Below are 23,708 nucleotides of genomic sequence, written 5' to 3' on the forward strand. Positions count from 1 at the left end.
ACAAACAGGAGTTCAGGGCTGATGACTTCCCAGGTGAATTCTACCAAATATTTAAAGAAGAGTTAATACCGATTCTTTTGAAGCTGTTCCAAAAAATATAAATGGAAGGAGAATTCCCAAACCCATTCTATGAGGACAGCATTACCATCAATTCCTAGATGAATTGTTTCCAAAACCAGATAAAGACCCCACTAAAAAGGAGAACTATAGACCAATTTCCCTGACGAACATGGATGCAAAAATTCTCAACAAGTTACTAACAAACCGAATCCAATAATGCATTAAAAGAATTATCGACCACGATGAAGTGGGATTTATTCCTGGGCTGTAGGGGCGGTTCAATATCTGCAAATCAATCAGTGTGATACATCACATTAATAAAAGAAAGGATAAGAACCACATGATCCTCTCAATAGATGCAGAAAAGGCATTTGACAAAATACAGCATCCTTTCTTGATAAAAACCCTCAAGAAAGTAGGGATAAAGGATCATACTTCAAGATCATAAAGGCTAAATACAAAAAACCCACAGCTAGTATCATCCTCAATGGGGAAAAACTGAGAGCTTTCCCCCTAAGGCCAGGAACAGAACAGGGATGCCCACTCTTACAACTGTTGTTCAACATAGTGTTGGAAGTCTTAGCCTCAGCAATCAGATAACACAAAGAAATAAAAGGCATCCAAATCAACAAGGAAGAAGTAAAATTTTCACTTGTTACAGATGACATGATACTCTATGTGGAAAACCCAAAAGACTCTACCAAAAAACTGCTAGAACTGATACATGAATTCAGCAAAATTGTAGGATATAAAATCAACGTTCAGAAATTGGTGGCATTTCTATACACCAGTAATGAAGCAGCAGAGAGAGAAACCAAGGAATAAATCCCATTTACAATTGCACTGAAAACCATAAAATACCTAGGAATAAACCTAACTACAGAGGTAAAAGATGTGTATACTGAAAACTATAGAAAGCTTATGAAAGAAATTGAAGAAGTCACAAAGAAATGGAAAAACATCCCATGCTTGTGAATTGAAGAACAAATGTTCAAATGTCGATACTACCCAAAGTAATCTACACATTCAATGCAATTCCTATCAAAACAACACCAGCATTCTTCACAGAGCTAGAATAAACAATTCTAAAATTTGTACGGAACCAGAAAAAAAAAAACACCCTGAATAGACAAAGCCATGTTGAAAAAGAAAACCAAAGTGGGAGGCATCATAATTCTGGACTTCAAGTTGTATTACAAAGCTGTAATCATCAAGACAGTATGGTACTGGCACAAAAACAGATGCATAGATCAATGGAACAGAATAGAGAACCCAGAAATGGACCCACAAATATATGGCCAATTAATCTTCGACCATGCAGGAAAGAATATCCAATGGTAAAAAGTCTCTTTAGCAAATGGTGTTGGGAAAACTGGACAGCAACATGCAGAAGAATGAATCTGGACTATGCTCTTACCCCATACACAGAAATAAACTCAAAATAAATAAAAGACTTAAATGTAAGACAGGAAACCATTAAAATACTAGAGAAGAAAATAGGCAACAACCTCTTTGACCTCAATCATGGCAACTTCTTATTAGACATGTCTCTGGAGGCAAGGGAAACGAAAGCAAAAATGAACTTCTGGGACCTCATCAAGATAAAAAGCTTATTCTCAGTAAAGGAAATAATCAACAAAACTGAAAGGCAACTGACTGAATGGGAGAAGGTATTTGTAAATGACATCTTGGATAAAATGTTAATATCCAAAATTATGAAGAACTTACCAAACTCAATAAACAAAAAAAAAACCAAATAATTCAGTGAAGAAATGAGCAAAAGACATGAATAGACACTTTTCCAAAAAGACATCAAAATGACTAACAGACACAAAAAATATGCTCAACATAACTCATCATCAGGGAAGTAAAAATCAAAACCACAATGAGATCCTACCTCACACCCATCAGAATGGCTGAAATTAACAGCTCAGGAAACAACAGATGTTGGCGAGGGGGCAGAGAAATGGGAACACTTTTGCACTGTTTGTGGGAATGCAAACTGGTGCAGCCACTCTGGAAAACAGTATGGAGGTTCCTCAAAAAGTTAAAAATAGGGGCACCTGGGTGGCTCAGTGGGTTAAGCGTCCAACTTGGGCTCGGGTCATGATCTTGCAGTTCATGGGTTCGAGCCCCGCGTCAGGCTCTGTGCTGACAGCTCAGAGCCTGAAGTCTGCTTTGGATTCTGTGTCTCCCTCTTTCTGTTCCTCCCCTGCTTGCACTCTGTGTCTCAAAAATAAATAAAAGATTAAAAAATTTAAGGAAAAAACTTAAAAATAGAGCCACCCTTTGACCTAGCAATTACACTATAGGTATATATGCAAAGGATTCAAAAATGCTGAATCAAAGGGGCATATGCACCCCAGTATTTATAGTAGCACTATCAACAATAGCTAAATTACAGAAAGAGCCTTAATGTCCATCAACTGATGATTGGATAAAGAAGATATGGTATATGGGGTGCCTGGGTGGCTCCATCGGTTAAGCATCTGACTCTTGACTTTGGCTCAGGTCATGATCTCATGGTTTGTGTGTTTGAGCCCCGCATTGGGTTCTATGCTGACAGCGTGGAATCTGCTTGGGATTCTCTCTCTCTCTCCACCCCCCCCTCTGCCCCTCCCCCACTGGCTTGCTTGCTCTCTCTCTCCCTCTTTCTCAAAATGGATAAATAAATAAATAAATAAATAAAAATTTTTTTAAAGAATTGGTATATACATACAATGGAATATTACTCAGTGATCAAAAAGAATGAAATCTTGCCATTTGCAACAATGTGGATGGAACTAGAGCGTATTATCCTAAGTAAAATAAGTCAGTCAGAGAAAGTCAAATATCATATGATTTCACTCATATATGGAATTTAAGAAACAAAACAGATGGACATAGGGGAAGGGAAGGAAAAATTAGATAAAAACAGGGAGGGAGGCACACCATAAGAGACTCTTACATATAGAGAACAAAGTGAGGGTTCCTGGAGGGGAGGTGGGTGGGGGATGGGCTAAATGGGTGATGGGCATTAAGAAGGGCACTTGTTGGGATGAGCACTGAGTGGTACATGTAAGTGATGAATCACTAAATTCTCCTCCTGAAACCATTATTACACTAGATGTTAACTAACTTGGATTTAAATAAAATTTTTAAAAAGAGAAAACTGTTCATTAATTACGTAATATTAGGCGTTCAGCAGCGTACCGAGCAGTGTGGGGTACAAGATGATCAGATATGAATGGTCCTTTAGGAGGTTTCCTGTCTGGATGCTGAAGCGATCTAATTCCCCACAACAAACCAAGGTTGTAACCACACAAAACAGTTTCTGAGTGAGGGCAAGGTTACCTGTGACGATCTTCATTGCCAGCAGAATTCATGGATTAAGTCTGTCAGTTTCAGCCACCTGAAATTCAGCTCCTAGTCTTTCCTCTGCTAGTGAAACACATCCCTTTAAGACAAAACTATATTCAGATCCTGTTAGTAAGCCTTTGCTGCATCTTCCACCATTCCCCACATCCTTCAGTGTAGTTGTGAACTTGTTGTCACAGATACTCAACCCTGACACCATCCTCCCCTGTTATATTAACATTATTCATAGGCACAAACGGAAGCTGTGTGCCTCTACACGTGATACCCCAAGAACACATCCCCTTTGCCGTATTCCAGTCTATAAAGCATAACCCAAATCTAAGCATAAGTAAACATTAGACAAACCCATAATGAGAACCGTTGTATTTTTTTAAAACTGAAGTGCAGGGAATGTATACTTCAAAAATATCAGTGTCATAAAAGATTACAAAAGGCTGTAGAAATATTCCAGATTGAAAGAGAATAAAGAAACACAACAACCAAATGCAATACCTAACCCTAACGTAGACCTTGCACTCGAGGGATAAAATGCCAAAAAGAACATCTGATCAATTAACATAATTGGAATATGGATGATAGGTTAAGGTGTTGCATCAATGTTAAATTTACTCATGTTGAAAGTATATTACGGTTACCGAATATTCCTCTTCTTAGGAAATATACATTGAAGTATTTAAACGGCCATCAAGTATGCAACTGGACTTCTAAGGATCCAGAATAAAATTCATATGAGATTAGATAGATAGATAGATAGATAGACAGAACAAGTGACAAAGGAAATAGGGTAAAACATTAACAAAAGTTGAATTTGGTTAGAGAGTATACAGATATTATTTGTGCTAATAGTATGTTTGCTACTTTTATATAGGTTTGAAATTACTACCAAAAGTTAAAGATTTTTTAACCTGAAAGCATTCTCTAAATAGGGCATTAGAAACACAACAAAAGAACTAATTGAAAATGACTTAGTTACACCATAGAATTCACTCTGCCGCAGTGACTGAGTTATGGATAAGCAAACCACCAATGCATTGCCTATCCTTATGTTAACATCTAATCCTTCCTTGCTCAGAAATTGACTGAAGAAAATGCCTCTATTCTGTTCTCACCAGATTCTTTTCTTCTTCTATATCCTGGCTTTTACAACATTATTCTGTATTCTATTGAAACTGAGCTAGAATGGCTATTTCTCCCTTTCCATGTCTGTAAAGAATCAGTGATCTGATTTTAAGTATATTTACCTTATTTGTCTGCCATATTTCTCTATCCCTAGTGCTTTCTTTCTTTTTTTTTTTAAGTTTATTTATTTTGAGAGAAAGCAAGCCAGCAGGGAGAGGAAGAGAGAGAGAGAGGGAGAGAGAGAATCCCAAGCAGTCTCCGTGCTGTCAGCACAGGGCCTGATGTGGGGCTCAATCCCACAAACTGTGAGATCATGACCTGAGCTGAAATCAGAGTCAAATGCCTAATTGGCTGAGTTACCCAGGCACTCCCAGCTCAAGTTGTTTCTATTCCAAATTTGCTCCTGCACAACCCCACGTAACTATTGAAAAGCAACACTCTCCTCCAATTCAGGTTTTGCTCAGGGCAGGCTCCCATTTCTTCAGGAACATCTTTCCTGTGTTTATAGCCAATTTCTCCAAGAGGAAGTGGAATCCAGGATTGTTGCAGCTACTCTGACATTTGGTAAGAGAACAGCTTCCAAGGGCCTGGAAAGTTCTTCTCAGCTCTTCAGAAGTCCTGGGTTCTTGGATTCCTTGTGTGATCTGATTCAGACGTCACCACACAAGCTCTGGATGTTTCGCTTCCAGATTTTGATGTTTAACTATTTTATGGTCACGTCTTTGTGGGCCACACAGGGATTTGATGACTCAGAAATGGACTCTGCAGGCCTTTCCAGATCTGCTTTTTCCTCTATTAATAATTAGCTTCAGGGATCCCTCCATCCCCCACTTCGACCCTGGCTGAATCACCAGTCTTACCTCATTTGCAATGACACCCCAAGGGAACACCAATGCATGCACCACCTCAAGTTAGGAAAGAACCTCAAAGGAGGAAAATTCTAAGAGAATACTTTCATTAGAGCACTTTTCCTCATCACAATTAAGTATTCTTTAGTTAGGACATATCTGGTCTTGATCTATATAATATGGTTATGCTTAGAATCAGGATGCTATTTTTCTTAAAGTATTGTTCTCTTCGAAAGTTAAAAAACATGACTAACTACCCTGGGTATTTAAAATAAACCTCTAATGGGGTGCTTGGGTGACTCAGTTGGTCACGATCTCACAGCCGTGGGTTCGATCTCCCAGTCGGGCTCTGTACTGACAGTGCAGGGCCTGCTTGGGATTCTCTCTCCCCCTCTCTCTCTGCCTCTCCCGGGCTTGTTCTCTTTCTCTCTCTAAGTAACTGAGTAAGTAAATAAATAAATAAATAAATAAATGTAAAACAAATTTTAAATTAAAACAAAACCTTAAGTCACGTAATATTGTGTAACACAACACTTAGCAAGAGTTTTGCCTACTTCAATGCTGGTACCTTAAAAATCATTTCAGTATTTTTATAATAATGGTATTTGGTTCATCAAGTAATCATGAAGAATAAAACAAAAATTTTTCCATCAGGAACTTGTAATATTAAGCAGAGAAATCAATCAAAGTTTAAAAACAATCTTCTCTTTTTTTTTTCCGTGAGCTATAACACAGGAAACTTACTAGTTCCACTCATGGATTACATGAATCCTAAAATTCTTTTCAGTAGAGAAGTTTTAATTCTTTTATTGAACTAAAATCATTTCTTTTCTTTTTTTTAATTTTTAAAAAATATTTACATCCAAATTAGTTAGCATATAGTGCAACAATGATTTCAGGAGTAGATTCCTTAATGCACCTTACTCATTTAGTCCATTCCCCCTCCCACAACCCCTCCAGTAACCCTCTGTTCATTCTCGATATTTAAGAGTCTCTTATGTTTTGTCCCCCCACCCTGTTTTTATATTATTTTTGCTTCCCTTCCCTTATGTTCATCTGTTCTGTGTCTTAAAGTCCTCATATGAGTGAAGTTATATGATATTTGTTTTTTTCTGACTGACCAATTTCGCTTAGCATAATACCCTCTAGTTCCATCCACATAATTGCAAATGGCAAGATTTCATCCTTTTTGATTGCCGAGTAATATTCCATTGTATATATGTACCACATCTTATTTATCCATTCATCCATCGATGGACATTTGGGCTCTTTCCATACTTTGGCTGTTGTTGATAGTGCTGCTATAAACATGGGGGTGCATGTGTCCCTTCGAAACAGCCTACCTATATCCCTTGGATAAATACCTAGTAGTGCAGTCACTGGGTCATAGGGTATGAACTAAAATCATTTTAATCAAAATATATTTGAGTTCCACATTCTATTCATTAAAATGAGGGAAATGGCAAGAGAGAAAGAAAATGAAACAGAAAGGTAACAGGAGATTGAGAGAAACACAAAGCAATGAGAAAGATTGGTGAAGGAAACATCACCCTTTTACCCCATTTGCAGATATTTCCTGAGGGTCTCCTGTGTGCCTGGAACAGTGCTAAAAGGTGGAAGGGGAGGAAGAAGGGAGGAGTAAAAGCAAGGGAGAAGCCCTGTGGTTTCCAAACAAGAGGAAGTCCAGAGTTAACTGCTGTCTTCCCACACTGTGCCATTGGAGGGGTAGTCACCTGAGGCCCACCCTGCTGCCCGTTGACATTTTGAAGTGCAGTTCACGTAGGGAATATTTGCCAAGATTCAGATGAGTTAGAGTCGGGGGCCAAATTTGGCCTGTGGGCAGGAGGTTTGCCAAATACAAAGAAATCCAATATGTTTTTGCAACAACTATTCTGCAGTAGGTGGTCCTGTCCTGAGTTCAGAGTTTCATGTAGTGAAAAATTGATTGTCATTAACGGTTGCTTTTTAATTGAATGCCAATCTATTTATACTCCTAAAAGAGACATTAAATGAAAAGCATTCAAGTGTAGATAAAATATGTCATTTGTATCTGTTATAAATTTCAAGAAAGACAGTTTTCAAACCATAAAACTAGTTCACCATATGCCAGCTAAAGACATACTAGGCCCTGTGTTTGGCCCCAGCTATTTGGGCTCATTGACTTGATCATGAAGTTATCCGCTAAATCATATCTCATGAAAAGAAAACTCCACATTTTCAGAGTTTAGTGGTTACTCCTATTCATTTGCTAGCCTTGTGTGCCTTCACTCTCCATTCTGAAATCCAATAGCATTATGTTGAATAGGATCTAGATAACTGTCTACATATGTGCTTGGATATGCACAGGTGCACATAATCACTTACATAACCTCATCACCTATCCTATTATAATAATTTTTCTTTTCTTAGCTCTTTTCCTTTGGTTTACCAAAATGGAGCTCATGTATGCTAGTCCTAGAATGAATGCTCAGTAGATAGTAATCTGAAATTAGCTACATGTAGCACTGGTTCCTTGAGTGCCTTGGAATTTTAAGGACTTTTAAATAAAGCTTCTAATGACTATCTTCTTATATATAGCAGCTGAATGAGTTAAAAGTTTTGATTCTAGCATTTTAATCCCTTTATTGTAAAGCATTTTCGGTAACTATTTTCACAAATAAGACTCCTTGCTTCCCACACCATACCTCTTTCCTGAATCCTAATTTCTATTTCCACCTGTTAACTAGGCATTGCTATCTAGATGTCCCTCGGTCCCCTCAAATTCAGCACATGGAAATATTCACTCAGTGTTGTGTCTGACCAGACACTCCTCCTAGCTCTAATACCAAATGGCTTAGTCTGAAGATTAGAGAGTCACCTGAGGCTTCCCTCTATTCCTTTGTCTCATTGGTCATCATACCCCCTCAATTCTACTTCTTAAATGTATCTTGCATTTGTTCCCTCTTCTCCATTTCCTCCAACCACAGCCTTGGCTCATGCCTCCCTGTGGGCTATTGTGGTAGAGCTGATGGGTCCTCCAGCCTTCAGGAACCATCCTCCCCACTTCACCTTCCACAGTAGCCACACCAACTTCTCTCCCCTTCTATTTGAGTGAAGCTTCTCAACACTTTCCCCCTTCTAGCCACAAGAAGTCTACCTTTCTTCCCACAGTTTAAAAAACACTTCAGAGGCTCATTCCAATTCCACACAAGCTCTTGGCTTCCCCCCAGAGCCCCTTTCACTCTGGGCCTCCATAGAGGACATACTCCCTCACTCTTCAGCTTAAACCACATTTAAATTCAGTAACTGTTTGTTGAATGAACATGTCAACAAATGAAATAAAAACACAGGTCATGAGTTGTCACAGGGTTGCCCAAAGACAAGCAGTTAACTCTGCTGTCCAAGATGATCCAATCTATTGGTTGTGTGGGGCCTTGCTTTTGCTCACTCTCCCATCTGAAGCCAACAGATTGGGTGCCCTTCTGAATATTTCATCAAGCTGTCAAAATGTGAAGTAATACTCTGAAGAAACACTGATCAGTGTTCATACTCAAGCAAAGGGCAAAGCGTGAGAAGAAGATGAGAGTAATGGCCGTTGTGAGCATTCCAGCTGCTTGGAGGGCTTAAGGGGGCTCTGCCAGGCTTCTGGTTGTGTAATTCTATAAAATGAAGGGCTGACTAAATGACTTCAAAAAGAATCTAGATAAAAATGATTTGTTACTTTTCACTTTAAATCAAAGATAATTACCCAGCAATATACATGATTGTACTTTATAAATAAAAGTACCTTCATTCAGGGTAAACTCAATACACAGACTTGAAAATGAAAGCAGTCATCAAATAGTGTTCTAATTTATTTTATGTTACCTCAAGCTTTAAAAGGTAGGCACTTAGAGCTCATAATACGTAGGCACTAGAAAATAGCATCTATTTCCTAGGTACATACTGAAGTTCAATCATATTACAGAGAATTTCAGAAAAATCAAAGACTATAGTTCATGTTGAGGAATCATTTTGCATATAATGCAGGAATGCCTTCTCTGGAAGTAATCCTTGCATAATTTGCTCTGAGAAATTTAGGAATACTATATAATAAAGAGGGTATTCCAAAAGAAGAAAATTTCTGCAAAGAAAAATGGGATTCGTGCATAAACTTACTCGTCCTACATAGCACGTAACTCTAGGCCAATGCCTTCCGTTTTTGTCCTGAATAACGAACCGCAGGACTCATGACTTCCATATCTATCCGTTTAAGTTTTGCTGTGGAAATCAAAACAGCAACAATAAAGTCAAATTTTTAGTGGCTTGTAACCATAAACATCTATGCGTTGCTCATAGGTCTGCGGTCATCTATGGCTCTTCTGGGCTTAGCTCGGCTCAGGTTCAAGCATGCGGCATGCCACTCCCATTCAGGCTGAGAAGTCACACCATACAAGGTCAAGCCACACCACAACGAGGACTTCTAAGCCTCTGCTGGAACCTGGCACATGATACATCTGGCCACATTGAACTGGTCAAAACCAGTCTCGTGGCCAAGGGAAAATAGACCAGAGCCACCTATAAGAAGTATTGCCAATCACATGGCAAAAAAAAACCAAAAAAAGTGGGTGTGTATAGTCCTTTCACAGGGAGGGGAAGAATTAGGAGCAATGCTGTATCATAATACCTCTGATACACTCTGAATATCTTTCCTGTTGTTGTCCTGGCCATGTATGTGTGGGCAGGATTCTCTCAGTTTTACACAAATACAAGAATCTGCTTAGCGTTCTTCTCCCTTCAGCCTTACTTGAGCGCATCTTATTATCGCTGTGAGAAGAGTTGATGTTACTTCCTAATATCGCAATCCATTATTCAAGATGGGCAGGGTTCAAGTTTTACCTAATTGTCTCTGCAACTCAAGCAGAATGTTCCCTTCCCTGAAATGCCATTGAACTTCTTATCTGCATTTTCATTTTCGTTCCTATTTAACTCTCTAGCATATCTTGTGCTTGACTTTATTTTATACTCCCTTTAAAAGATAGATTTCCTCGGTGCACAATTTTTAGTTGCCAGCTCTTTTCTCTCAGAACTTTGAGTGCTGTGTTATTTATTCTGGCTTCCATCTCTGTTGTTAAGAAGTCTAGGAGCACCTGGGTGGCTCAGTCGGTTAAGAGTCTGACCTCAGCTCAGGTCACGATCTCACGGTTCGTGGGTTCCAGCCCCGTGTCCGGCTCTGTGCTGACAGCTCAGAGCCTGGAGCCTGCTTCAGATTCTGTGTCTCCCTCTCTCTCTGCCCCTCCCCTCTCATGCCCTCTCTCTCTCTCAAAAAATAAATAAACATTAAAAAATTTAAAAAAAAAAGTCTAGCATTCAAGTATTCCCTTTGTTGGTGATCTGTCTTTCCCCTCTGGTTTCTTTTAAAGCCTTCTCTGTACATCTGATATTATGCAATTTCAATGCTGAAAGTCTAGAAGTGGATTTGTTACTTGTACTGCCTGATAGATATTGTTATTCCCATATTTGTAAATTTTATATGTTATCATTTCTAGAAAATTCTCAGTCATTATCTCCTCAGATATTATGTCTTCTTCATTCTCACCATCCTCTTGTTCTGGGACTCTATCTGTATGTGGAAACTTTTCACGCTTTCCTTCAAATCTCTTAACTTCCTTAATTTTTTCCATTTCCTATACTACCTTCTGGATAATTTCTTCACCTCCTTATTCCAATATACAACTTTTTTCTTCAACTTATGTCTTAACAACTATTTTACCCACCCATTGAGTTCTTAAGTTCTACAAGACTGTTCTTTTCTAAAAATTCTCTTCGTTTCTTTTGAATGGTTTCTTATTTCTTAGTCATGTTTGTGATTTCATATATCTCTTTCTTTAAACATTTTATATTCCATAACTGATCATTTTAATATTTGAAAAGGCTAGGGTTTTAAATCTGCTTTTATTTCTGCCGACTCTCACCCAAGTGTGCTCGCTTGATCTTGGATAATGAGCCAATGTGTGGTTGATGTTAGTCTGGGTAAACCCTAAGAATCTAAATTGAGGATATTTCCTACAAGGTTCATATTTGTTTTGAATGGTGCTAAAAGGCACTGCCTTTAACAGTGTTCAGCCAAATCCTCTAAGGAGGCTAACATCAAGCCTCAGAACTTGCCACGACCCAAGGCTTGGTCTAAAAGTTGCAGTGCTGTGGGGCACCTGGGTGACTCAGTCAGTTAAGCTTCCGACTTCACCTCAGGTCCTGATCTTGCGGCTCATGAGTTTGAGCCCCACTGTGGACCCCGCACTGACAGTGCGGAGTCTGCTTGAGATTCTCTCTCCCTCTCTCTCTGCCCCTGCCCCACTTGTGCACACACTCTCTCTCCCCCTCAAAATAAGTAAACTTAAATAAAAGGTGCAGCACTGATACCCACATTCGTTTGCGGGAGCATCTTGCCTTTTCTATTTGGTCACCGCTATTCATCGCCATTTCAGCATTTTGGTTTGGTTTGTCTTGTGTTTTCCTCTTACACTTAATTCCCCTCATTTCAGAGACTTCAGAAATGCAGTAAAACTTGTTTTATGCAGGAGCTATTATTTTCAAGCAAGAAGGCCTTCCAGAGCTTCTAATCTACCACACTGCCAGGAGTGGCTGCCTTGGTGATATTTTTTACTCTGGGTTTATAGCTCTGCTCCTAAAAGCAGAGCTTGCCAAGAGTTGAGATTCCCAGATAAATGGAGCATGGCTTAAATTATTTTAAACGTTGAACATCAGAGTTAGAAAGCTTAACTTAGACTTTCTTGCTCAAAATGGGCCCTATTTCAGGACTGGTTTGCTTAACTGACTGACAGCTTATGCTAATGACATCACATGATTCAGTTCCGTTGGCTCACTGCCAACAGGGTGAATATAAACCTGTTACCCCTACTGAAAAGGTTACTCAAAATATCACTCTTTGAAGGATGAATTAGTGACATAATCTCGTGAAGAAAGGTTAACAATAACTATCATCACAAATACTTAGCTAACATAGCGGAATTACTAAGGTTTTACTATAACTTTATTTATGGTATAGTGACTACTCAAGCGAATGTTGCCATTGTTGGGCCGCCATCATGAGCTTGGAATTCTGATATTTTTTTATTGTATAACTTATCTTTTTGAGGAAAATATTATCTATTAACATTACTCATTCATTGAATATCACTATATCCTTTTCCCTCCAAACAGAAAATGATAGCACACAGCTAATGGATCAGGTTTGGGGAATAAAAACCAAGATAATGTGTAGAAGGGAGCGGTGTTTACAAGCCTATATTGGCATTAAGTACAGTGAATGGTTAGTAAATATCCTGATTGAAAACATTAGTTTGGCAAGATAATGAATTATAGCCTACATAAAAAATGATCACGTCATTCTAAATATGTGTCAAAATCAGGGTTTTCTGGCTATATTTAAATAAATTATGTTCCAGATTTCAGAGCTTTACGTGTAACAATCGTGTCTAAGACATGAGTAAGAGTTACAGTGGAAACTAAGAAAATGCCCCTACCCACCCACCCCCACAGAACTAGGTAATCAGTACTTACAGTGAATAAACTCCTTCGAATTATCCAGAATTATGTTGAATCATGCTATATAGTGAATGCTATATTTACATGAGCTTTTACTACTATTGCTGAGAGCATGGGTACTAACACAGGAGACTGGAATGGAGGAATAAGTTGATTTAGGTAAGGATCAATAAAGTACATTTGTGCAAATTTGACGTTAGTATCTGGGGATGAATTGGCTTGCATAGTGTCTTCCCAGCTCTGCATGAAGCGCTCTCTGGAACTTCCTCCCCAGCGGTGTCTCCAGGGAAAGAGGAAATTCATTCACCCTCATTTAAACACATACATCATACCTTGTGCACATATCAGCCATTTCAGTTTCTGTTCAAAATCAAAGTTAAAACATATTAACTGAAACACGTTTTAATACTTGCACTTTCTGCCTTTAGAAATCAATAATGAATCAAAGATATTCTTAACTATTATTTATAGTTACTGGGTTCTGAATTGTGTGTGTTGAACGCTAATATTTCAAAGATTAACTCTGAAAAGCCTAACACAAAGGGATGATGATTCAACTCTTTAGCAATTAAACTCTATTTCTTTCATGAGTAAGTCTGGTAATTTCTTTGAAATCTTGACAATTCTTGCTCTAAAAATTGTATTTTCATGGACTATATATTTAAATTTCCAATAGATTTGTGACGGGCAATTCATGGCATTTACTTGCACTTAAAAATTCATGCCCAAAGTTTCAATACCAGAAACTATCAACCATCCTCTTGATGGCAGAACACAAAAGAGAAGAAAAAGTGATCCCCCTGATTTTTTTAAGTGAAGCAAGGCAATTTTTATTTAAAAAGTCCTCGAGGTTAGTGAAGAAAAAAAGGTGCCTGAAACGTAAGGAAAGATTTTGAAATTTTTCTTCTCATCTAACGCTTGATTCTCTTTGTTGCTTTCTTGGTTTGAAAAATAAGAGGAGAACAAACACATCTAAACGTATCTGGAGAATTTAGCTCACTTCTTAAAAGAGAAAGAACTAACACGTCATGTGATTGATAAAATATTTTCCCTTTCAAATCCCTTTTGAATCCTTATTCTATCAAAGCCTGGAAAGAAAGAAAGAAAGAAAGAAAGAAAGAAAGAAAGAAGAAAGAAAGAACAATGAAAACTCTGTCTCTTACGATGCGTGACCACAATGGCCAGCCATCACTGGACAGTTTTTCAAACAGTGTTGTTAATGACACGATTAATAACGACATGTAAGAGAATCCCTATCATTCACTTACAAAATCCTCCATCCAAATTAGGACTACAAGCTGTTTTATATATGTCTACATAGGCATTTCCTAGTCAGTGAAACACTGACAACAAAATTCTACACTGAAGTTTTGTAGAAATCTTTCTGATTATGCGAGGATCAACCAAAAGTCCCTTCCTATACTTGAATTTGCACTAACTGTGCTGTCTTAGAAGCCACTTTCAGGATGTAAGAACTAAACTGTAATTAATGTTTTCTCATAGGCATGCAACACAGCATTGAAAGCAAAATTATCCACTTTAAAATTATCCACTAAAATTATCCACTTTAAAAAAGGAATATGGTTACAGAGTAAGTAAATGCTTAAAACATTGTGTAAGTGTTTTACAATAACTATTAAACCCAAGGCCATATATTTTCATTATTACTATCTTTCTGTATGTTCTTTGAAAACATTGAAAAACGTTTGAATAGGTGTTCTTCATGTATTTGTCAGTAAGTAGCTTTTTGTCACTTGCTTCTTGCATTGAAAACATGCTTGTAAAGAGTTTCATCACCTTTTCACTGTAAATCTATATCCCTTCATATGCAAGAACTGTGTATGTTTAGATTTTAAGTAAGAGCAAATTGCACTACATGCTTTGAAGGGAAACAAATTTTAAGTGATTTAAAACAACGTTTCTTATCTAATAATGCCCAAGTCTTATTTATGTCTCTCTGTCCATACTATAAGGAAATAACGACCAAGAATACAACCGCAGATTTAAAATAATATGAAACAAAAAAGAAAGAGCAAAAAAGATAGGCTGCAGAGTGACAAGACCTTCTCCCCTCAATGCCAGTAAGGTTCTAGCTCTGAGCATGCTCAGACACATGGGAGGCACCGAAGTTACTATGTCAGAACTCCTTCAGAGGTATAAGGAGGATACATCTAATACTTCAATTGCTGAAAACCTATTGTTACTTTTCTGGTATTAAACATCTCTTCAGCCTCAGACTGATTGCAATGTTCCTTCTACTTCATTTCATCATCCTGATAGATGTCAAAGGTAAGTCTGCTACTTTCTCGCTTAAATGAGTGCAATTCCAAAAGAATAGAAAATAGACTATTTCTATTTAGTTCTAGCATATTTATAATAGACTCATTGCAGCGTTTGAGAAACAGACATCCAGTTTACGTTGTCATTGTCATCACCACTAATTGCTTGTAGTCCCATCCTAGCAATTTCTAGCAGCAACAAATTTTTCATGGGAACTTGCTTTCGTATGTTATTAAAATTGTAGGTAAAACATTTTTTTAAAACCAATGTGGAATGTATCAATTATAATGGCGAAAATAGTTCGTAGTATTTGTAAAAAAAAAAAAAAAAAAAAAACAAGCATGACAAATTAAAAAATTAAAATTTTGCCTTATGAGATTTCAACCTGTTGAAATATCTTCATAAAATGTATGTAATTGTTAGTTGCTATGTTTCGTTGTTAACATAGCTGAACTGGGAAGTGCCCAAAAAAAAAAAAAAAAAAAAAAAACAAAGAAAGAAAGAAAGAAGGAAAAGAAAAAGCCACAAATCTAAAAGTCAGAATCTCTCCCTTAGAGCAAACCTATGTAAAATAAAATCATTAAAAATGTACAAAAGGACTCTCCTTACTGGTTTTGATTTTTAAACATTTTTATTTCATCCATATTTATAACTTGGCATTTTTCTTAGGAAAAAAATTAATATTCACCTGGTTTTAAAGAAAAATATACCCTTGTTTTATTGTGAGCTTGTACACTTGTATCTATTTATTATATCCAAAGCATGTTGGGTTTATTATTATTCAAAATGTGTCTAAGTTCCTAGTCTTTCTTAAAGAATTTTGATAAACTTCTGAGAATAAGAGTTAGAATTTGAAATTATTTTTGTTTTCTGAGAAATTGGTTTTAGGTTTCTAAAATACTCAGTTTTCATTAAATGAACTCAATTGAGTATTTTTAATCTTGAAATAAAATGCAGTTATTTATGAACAATTATTTACAAACTTCTAACAAATAGAAGATTTTTAAAGTATTTCAGTTTTAGTTTGAATTTGAAATACTAAAATTTTCTTCAGAATATTTTAAAGTATTATCCTAATACAGTTAACATGATTTTTATTTTGCATTTTAATCTCCTTTACATAAAAATTTAAGTTATCATTTAAGTGTTGCCTTATGTGTTTCTTAAAGACAAGGAATATATGAACCCCCTTGACATGAAATACGTTTGTGGAGAGCAGTCTATTTCTTTGATTTAGGGTCTTCCTTCAATTTATATCCTATGCATATCTGTAATATTAAATTTTATATGATTTTTAAGAATAAAAGTTAAAAAGAAGGTTCTTGGATCCAATACACTTTGTAGAGGTAATCTGTACCCTTAATTCCTTACTGTACAGGAATTGCAATATAGTTAACCAGTTTTAATAAAATTTATGGTATAAAATATATATGGTATAAAGGATATGTATAAAATATAAAGTATAGTATTGCTTGTGGTGATACATTTAATTGACTTTGTGAACAAAATTTTTATGAGATGAAAAACATCTATTACTGAAATAATGTTTTAAGATTTACCATAATGTAATGGTGTTCTTTAAACTAAAAAAGAAAGGAAAGAAATTTTAAAGAGACGATTTTGGTTTATTTCTAAGCAAATGCCATGTTTCAGATCCACAGTCCAACCTGATAAATATTTTCATTGTAATTCCTTGGAAATTTTTATTTTCCAATTGACCTTTCATTTCAATTGCTAATTTAACCCTTTCTTTTTAACATTATTTTCAAAGCTAGACATGTTAATCCTTTGATATCTTATTCTTATTTATAAAGATAATAATCATTTGCTATATAATTAGTGGAAGTTTTTCACAATAAAATTATAGACAGTTAAAGTAGTTCAGCTATAATAAAAAAAAATCATCCGGAATTATGTAAGAGCACAGATTGCTTCTTAAATTTACATAAATATTTGTCATAATTTTTTCAGTCAGACCTAAACAAAAGGAAAAGGCAGACATTATGTTTTACCTTTTCTCTTCTGGCCATCATCACCCTTGAGTGTCTAAGGGATTAGTGATATTGGCTAACAAGCTACAGACATTAACTGATGAGTAAAGATAACATATCTTATTATAACTTTGTACATGTATTTTATCATCAATTTATTCACTGGGTATCCTTGTCAATCAGACTCAAGCCACCTCCTCCCCAACAAGTTTTTTGTGGATTAATTACAGACAATATTACAAACCGAAAACATGGGCTTATATGAGAAATTAAAAGCATAAAGTGCCCACAATGCTACTGGGTAACTCTAGGTTGCTAGCTACTCAAAAATTTTGCTAACCTTCAAAAAATGAAGTCATTGAAAACAGGGGCCTAACATTTTGAAGTGAGCAGTATTTGACTGCCCCCTAATGGACAAGTTCAAAGCTCGCGTTGGCTGCTCCTTTTTCTAAGAAATGTCGCTTCTAATTGGTTGCTGTCACTTGAGAAAAGGTTTTCCAACTAAATTTTAATTTCACACAATTACATCATGCTGCTGGTAGCTGTGAAAATCTATTATATTGCAGGCCAGTCATACAGAGAGGCTACATGGGCACCACTAATGAAAAAGAAACTTCCCTGAATGGAGCCCTCTGTGAGGAAGACAGAAAATATCAGAAAACCAGAAGCGAAAGCTATTTGAGATGTGTTCTCTCTAAAGGCACTAACCAAATACATCTTGCAACAGATGTTTATTCATTTGTTTATCTTATTGTAAATAAATATGACCAGGTATATCAAGAGTTTTAAGGACTCTTACTTGAACTAACAAAATTGGCTGTCGCCTGAATTTTAGAGACAAAATTGGTTTGCCTTCAAATCAGTTAGTTTTGAAAAATGGCACACTTTGTCCTAGAAAACTGTAGCCTGAATAAAATTCAACTAATTAGAATAGTTTTTGTGTCCATAATTATATAATGATAAACGCACAGCATTTTTAGGAACGTATGTGTATCTTAAATGCATACGTTTAAGAACCTATTACTTGTTTGGTAAACATATAACTTAATGTTTATCAGAAAAAATTAATGTGCTTGTTTTACATGAGAAATAGTAGGGAATTATCTGAAAACAAAAAATACACCTGTCTTCTCTGCTTTATTCACACACATCAATTTCTCACCCCACACTTCCAATCATTGAGTACATCTGGATAAAAACTAAGTTTGCTGGGTGCCTGGGTTGCTCAGTCACTTAAGCATCTGTCTTGGGCTTAGGTCATGATCTCATGGTTCGTGAGTTCAGGCCCCAAGCTGACAGCTGAACTTGCTTCGGATCCTCTGTTCCCCTCTCTCTCTCTGCCCCTCCCTGTCTTGTGCGCGCTCTCTCTCTCCCTCTCTCAAAAATAAATAAACATGTAAAAATCCTTTTAAAATTAAGCTTGCAGTAATTTCAACTGTGTTAAATACCTCGGAACGTGCTCCCCAATCAAAATGAAATGGTTGCTTTAATGCTAGCGTGATTCGATAAACTTTTGAATGTTTTAAGATTAGAAAGGAATTGCAGTAGAAGAATTAACTTTATTACCAAGTAAACAGCCTTTAAATAAATTCAGTGAGATTGATAAAATGGTAGACCACTTGTCTCAGGTTACTCTTCCTTTGCACTCTTCTGGCTTCCATCCTTACCTCTTTTCCTCTTTAGTCCTCTGTCTTCCCCCTGAGTCCCCCACCCACCCACCCGCACCGGTGCTCCTTTCTTAGATTCATCTCCTGACACACTTAACTCCTTCTTCTCCTCCCCTTTGCACACATCTGTCTCAGACGCCCTCCTGGCCTCTCTGGCTGCTGTTTCTCCCTCTTACCTCCTCACTGTGGTCTTTTCCAGGTTTCCTGGCCTCTGAGACCTCTTCTGTCTTGTCTTCCTGCCTCCACTTTTCAACTCTCTTACTCTTTGAGTGCTTACCTTCTCCAACTCAAGCTTCATGCTTTTCCCATTTCATGCTCCCTAATTCCCATATCTGCTCCACTTTGACCGTTAGCATCCGCCTTGTCATTTCCCCTTGGAATCCAACTGCCCCTCGGTTTCCTCCTTTCCCAGGTATTCCTCACCTTTGATGGCCTCTTGTCATTCTTGAGCTTCCTCTCCAGGTCTTCTTGTATCTGTCTTGTTCCTCTTGAGACCCTGGTCCCCTTTCTGTTATTTGTGTTTAGCCCCAGCGTCTCCTGGCCTGGCCAGCAGTCATCATTTCTGTTGCTCAGATTGCTAGAACATGTGTTCAAACACAAGCAAACATGTACTATATCTTGTTATAACTTCAACCCCACCTTGCACTCGTTTTGGAGGTCCATGGTGATTTCTCCACAATTCTGAAATGCAGAGAGCTCCAAAAACTGAGAGTTTGAACTCTTTTGCCAAAAAAAATGTGGTTAGAATTTACCAGAAACTATTTAAGGTCTTCACTTATAAATTTACTGCAAAATGTCATACGTTGTGATATATACATAGATATTAATGTGTTTGCTCATGTGATTTTGCCCTAGACCCAGCAGAGAATGTTATGTCATTTATAGCCTAAGTATCATTTAACTTTCTAGACCAAAACAAATGATAAATTCTGGAATACATTTCTCCAAACGATTTCTGTTAAGGCGTTATACTATACTATACTATACTATACTATACTATATATAGTATATATATATAGTATATATATATATATATATATAGTATATACTATAGTATATACTATACTATACTAGCCATCACCCTATTCAGATTACCAGCTGTCTGTCCAACATTTTTCTCACCAGTGGTATATGACTATTTTCTTTGCTCAGGGAAGTTCTGTATTACCAAAATAAGTGTTTGATGAGAGAGAAAGAGAGAGATTATTTTAACGAATTCTCCCTTTCTGTGGTTCTGGTTCATTTTTTATTCAATTCGTTCAGATATTTTTTAAATGTTGGTGACTACATTTTCCATTCCAATAATTCTGACTGCATTTAAATCTGTCTGTTCTGGTTTTATAAACTTCCCTTCTTACTTCACGAAATTATTCCTCCCATTATTTCTTTGGAAAATAAATACAGATTTAAACCGCTTTTTAAAGCACTATCATCTAATTCCCCAGGTATGAATTCTCCTTTTTTTTTGGAGCCCTGCACACTTTCATAAAGTCAGAGGGATTTTTTCCCCTGCACACCTCTGCCTTTGAGGGATCTCAGAATTGCTGCAATGTAGCCCATGGAAGTGTTCAGGTCTGAGCCGGAGTTCATGTTCAGGTTTCAGCGATTTTTACCTCGTGGGTGACCCAGTTCCAAATCTCATGTCTGGTTTGCAAGGCACCACTGCCGCTTCCACTGCTGACATGGGCAGGGTGATATCCGGTCCACAACCTTGGGGGGTCAGACGGAGCCATTTACACTCATCGTCTGGGGCTCAGTCCCAGCACACGCGTCTGCAGGTTCACACAGCTGCTGGCTGGGCTTTCACAGATGGGCTTGGTGCCCAATCCTCATGCTCAACCAGTCCCAGCTCCCTGCCCACCTTGGGGGGCTAGCTCCTCTCACTCCAGTGACTTTTTCTCTCTTCGCGTACTGTGGAGAGTTCTCTCTGCTATGAGCTTGACGTTTTCATGAAGAAACATGATACCCATCTTTTTTGTGTCTATGGAAAAGAGTGTGTTGGGGGGAGCGTATTTGGAACTTGCTCACAACCTTGATGCAGAAGCTCCGGAAAGAAGGTAGTTTCATTCTTTAGATTTCGCTTTATCAGACGTCGGACCCTAGTGGCCACACACCGGAGATTTGGAGTCGCGAAGGGAAGTGCCATACAGGTGTAAGGGACTCGGGGAGGGGAGGCAGCAGAGTGTGGCAAGGATGCTAGCTAGATTTAGGATCAGCGGAACTGTGTTCAAGTCGCTGCCTTATCCTCACTGGCCTTTGGCCCTCAACATACCAAATGACCCCTCAGCCTCAGCCATATTGGTGTGATTGTTGGTGTCTAAGACCCATTTGTGATGACGTTAAAGAACTAGATTCTAGGATGCCACCCCCAGTAGATTCAACAGATCTAGGCTGGGCCACATGGCTCTGCGCAGTATAGAAGCAACCCAGGTGTTCTGATAAACCTGCCCTATGGATCGCATCTCTGGGAACACTGATATTACATTAGCACATCAAAATATAAGTAGGCTTTTCTCCTATAAGATATGCTCATTCCTTGCTAATTCTTTGTTCATATCAGGATGTTCATTGGGCTTACCTGCATTATTTTACATATTAATTCAACCTGAATTTTTTTTTCATTTTGAGGATGATAAGAACCAATTAAATATTTGGCAAGGGAATAGCTGAACATATGTTGTCTAATTATCAATACACAGCCTCTTAATGGATAGTATGATTCAAGAAAGTATAATTAATATGCAAGTTTAGCTGTACGGTAGTCAATGTTACCACTCCTTTTTTTTTTTTTTTTTTTGAAAGAAACCCTAAACCTATGATACAAGTGGCTAGGGAGACATCTCTTCTGATCCAGAGTAAGATCCTCTTTTTCATTCGTCATCTGGCTTTCATTAGCCACGTCCCCGTGGCTATCCACGTCCACGTTTCATTATCCACGTCCAGCCAGTGGACACTGGGCTAGTCATTCGCCTGTAGGAGGACAAGAGTGCTATTTTAGGGACCTCTCCTCACCCCCTTCCTCCCCTTGCTTTACCCACCTCTCCGGGTTTTTTTTTAAGTGTTTATTTATTTTTGAAAGAGAGAGCGCGCACAAGCAGGGGCGGGGCAGAGAAAGGGAGACAGAAGACCTGAAGCGGGTTCCACGCTGACAGCAGCGAGCCCGATGTGGGGCTCGAACTCCTGAACTGTAAGATCATGACCTGAGCTGAAGATGCACGCTCAGCTGACTGAGCCACCCAGGCACACTTCTGTCTTAGTCACACGTTTGCCTGAGACTTTCTTTCTCGACCAGATAGGCTAAAAATAGTATATTTATTATTGTAGATATTTGTACTCTTAATTGTCTTTCATGTAAATTCATGAAATATAAGAAATTCAAAAGATGTGGATTCACTTCCATTCTTCTTTTGAGGGCCCCTGCAAAGATATTCCCTCAAAAGTCTTAACTTCTGTGTGGGAGTGAGATGAGAGAGTCTTTAGGTAAACTCACTTACAGTTAAGAAAAGGATAATCCATGCTGAGTGTTAGTGGAAAACTCTGTTTCCTCCTTCAGAAACCATTCCTTTATGGCTGTTTCCCATTCCCCACTTACAAATGCCGCTCTTACTCCAATTAATGCTAAAATTATCTACTTGGAAAAGTAAGTTGCCCTCACTAAGAGCACAGGGTTTTGCAAATGCAGTGTGATTTTTGTCCATTGCCTGAGTGAATTGCAAGAGTTTTGTGAAGAACAAAGCATGAGGAAATTACTCATACTATAACCTGATTCCCAGACGTAGAGCATATACTGTCATAAGCCAATGTGGATCACGTTACCCCAACATACATAGAATCTACCTGGAAATTAGGAGACACCGGACCATGTCTCCTCTTCCATGGTTGGTAACTTTAAGCAAAAATGCCAACATGAAAAACCCCCTGAAGTACTGATATTAGATAAATGAGAAAAGGGAAATGAACATAAAGCTTCTACACGCGCCTAACCCACATGGATGGCATATGTACATGTACACTCAAGTTTGGCCTACACTTCTGACATGAAGTAGCTATGTGCCCCCCACCCCACATACAGGAATTTAGGGATATGTAGTCCAGTTATGGAAACAACATGGCCGCCCCTGAAAATGATAATTCAGTTTGCATAGCAATTTTGAGGCATATAGTATGTGCTAAAAACTGAAAACTTTGTTAGGCAGTGAGAGAATCAAAACTGGTAAAGTAAGTTCCTCTCCATAAGAGGGGCACAATATACTACGGGATAAAGGAAGATATCTATAATAAAGTATGTATGTATAAAATATATATGTATATATATATGTATATACACTTTATTAGAGATATATAATATATATCTATATATAATATAGATATAAAAATATGTGTTATATTTTATAATCATAAAATGTCATAAATACTACAATAGGGATATGCGTAAGATGCTTTGGGAAGGTTCATACTTCGGAACAATTTTGGAGAGGATCCTGAAAGTTCTCACAGAAATGACTTTCGTAACGGGTGTGAAGAGTGAGGAAGTGAACCAGGAGAGAAATGGCATTTCAGAGGCAGAGAACAGCACAGGCTGAAGGAAGAGGCCTCAGTGTCTTATTACCACAGAAGTCAGGGCCGCCAGGAGCGTGTTCCTGACAGAGTAGACAGCAATTCTAAAAAGTAAAGGAGACGCGTTCTCTGCCTGTGCTTGATCTGAAACCGCTTTGAATGATTTAGTTCGCTCATTTGCAGAACTCTATTGTATGCCGCCGATAAATACGCCATACTTTTTATCTATCTTATTTGTCAAGGATGGTTGGGTGGTTTCCAGTTTGGGGCTGTTACGAAGAATGCTTCCGTGAATATTCTTG

At 37.7% G+C, this 23,708-nt stretch overlaps 1 protein-coding gene across 1 annotated transcript in view; it reads left to right on the forward strand.

The window, feature by feature from the left end:
• RXFP2 (relaxin family peptide receptor 2) overlaps positions 1–23,708 on the forward strand; it is a 229,801-nt gene that overhangs the window by 154,669 nt on the left and 51,424 nt on the right. The window contains exon 3 of the mRNA XM_043572916.1: positions 15,021–15,200. Within this exon, the coding sequence (XP_043428851.1) occupies positions 15,021–15,200 (180 nt within the window). The remainder of the gene's footprint in view (positions 1–15,020; positions 15,201–23,708) is intronic.

Source organism: Prionailurus bengalensis, chromosome A1 (genome assembly GCF_016509475.1).
Source record: "Prionailurus bengalensis isolate Pbe53 chromosome A1, Fcat_Pben_1.1_paternal_pri, whole genome shotgun sequence".
NCBI lineage: Eukaryota > Metazoa > Chordata > Mammalia > Carnivora > Felidae > Prionailurus > Prionailurus bengalensis.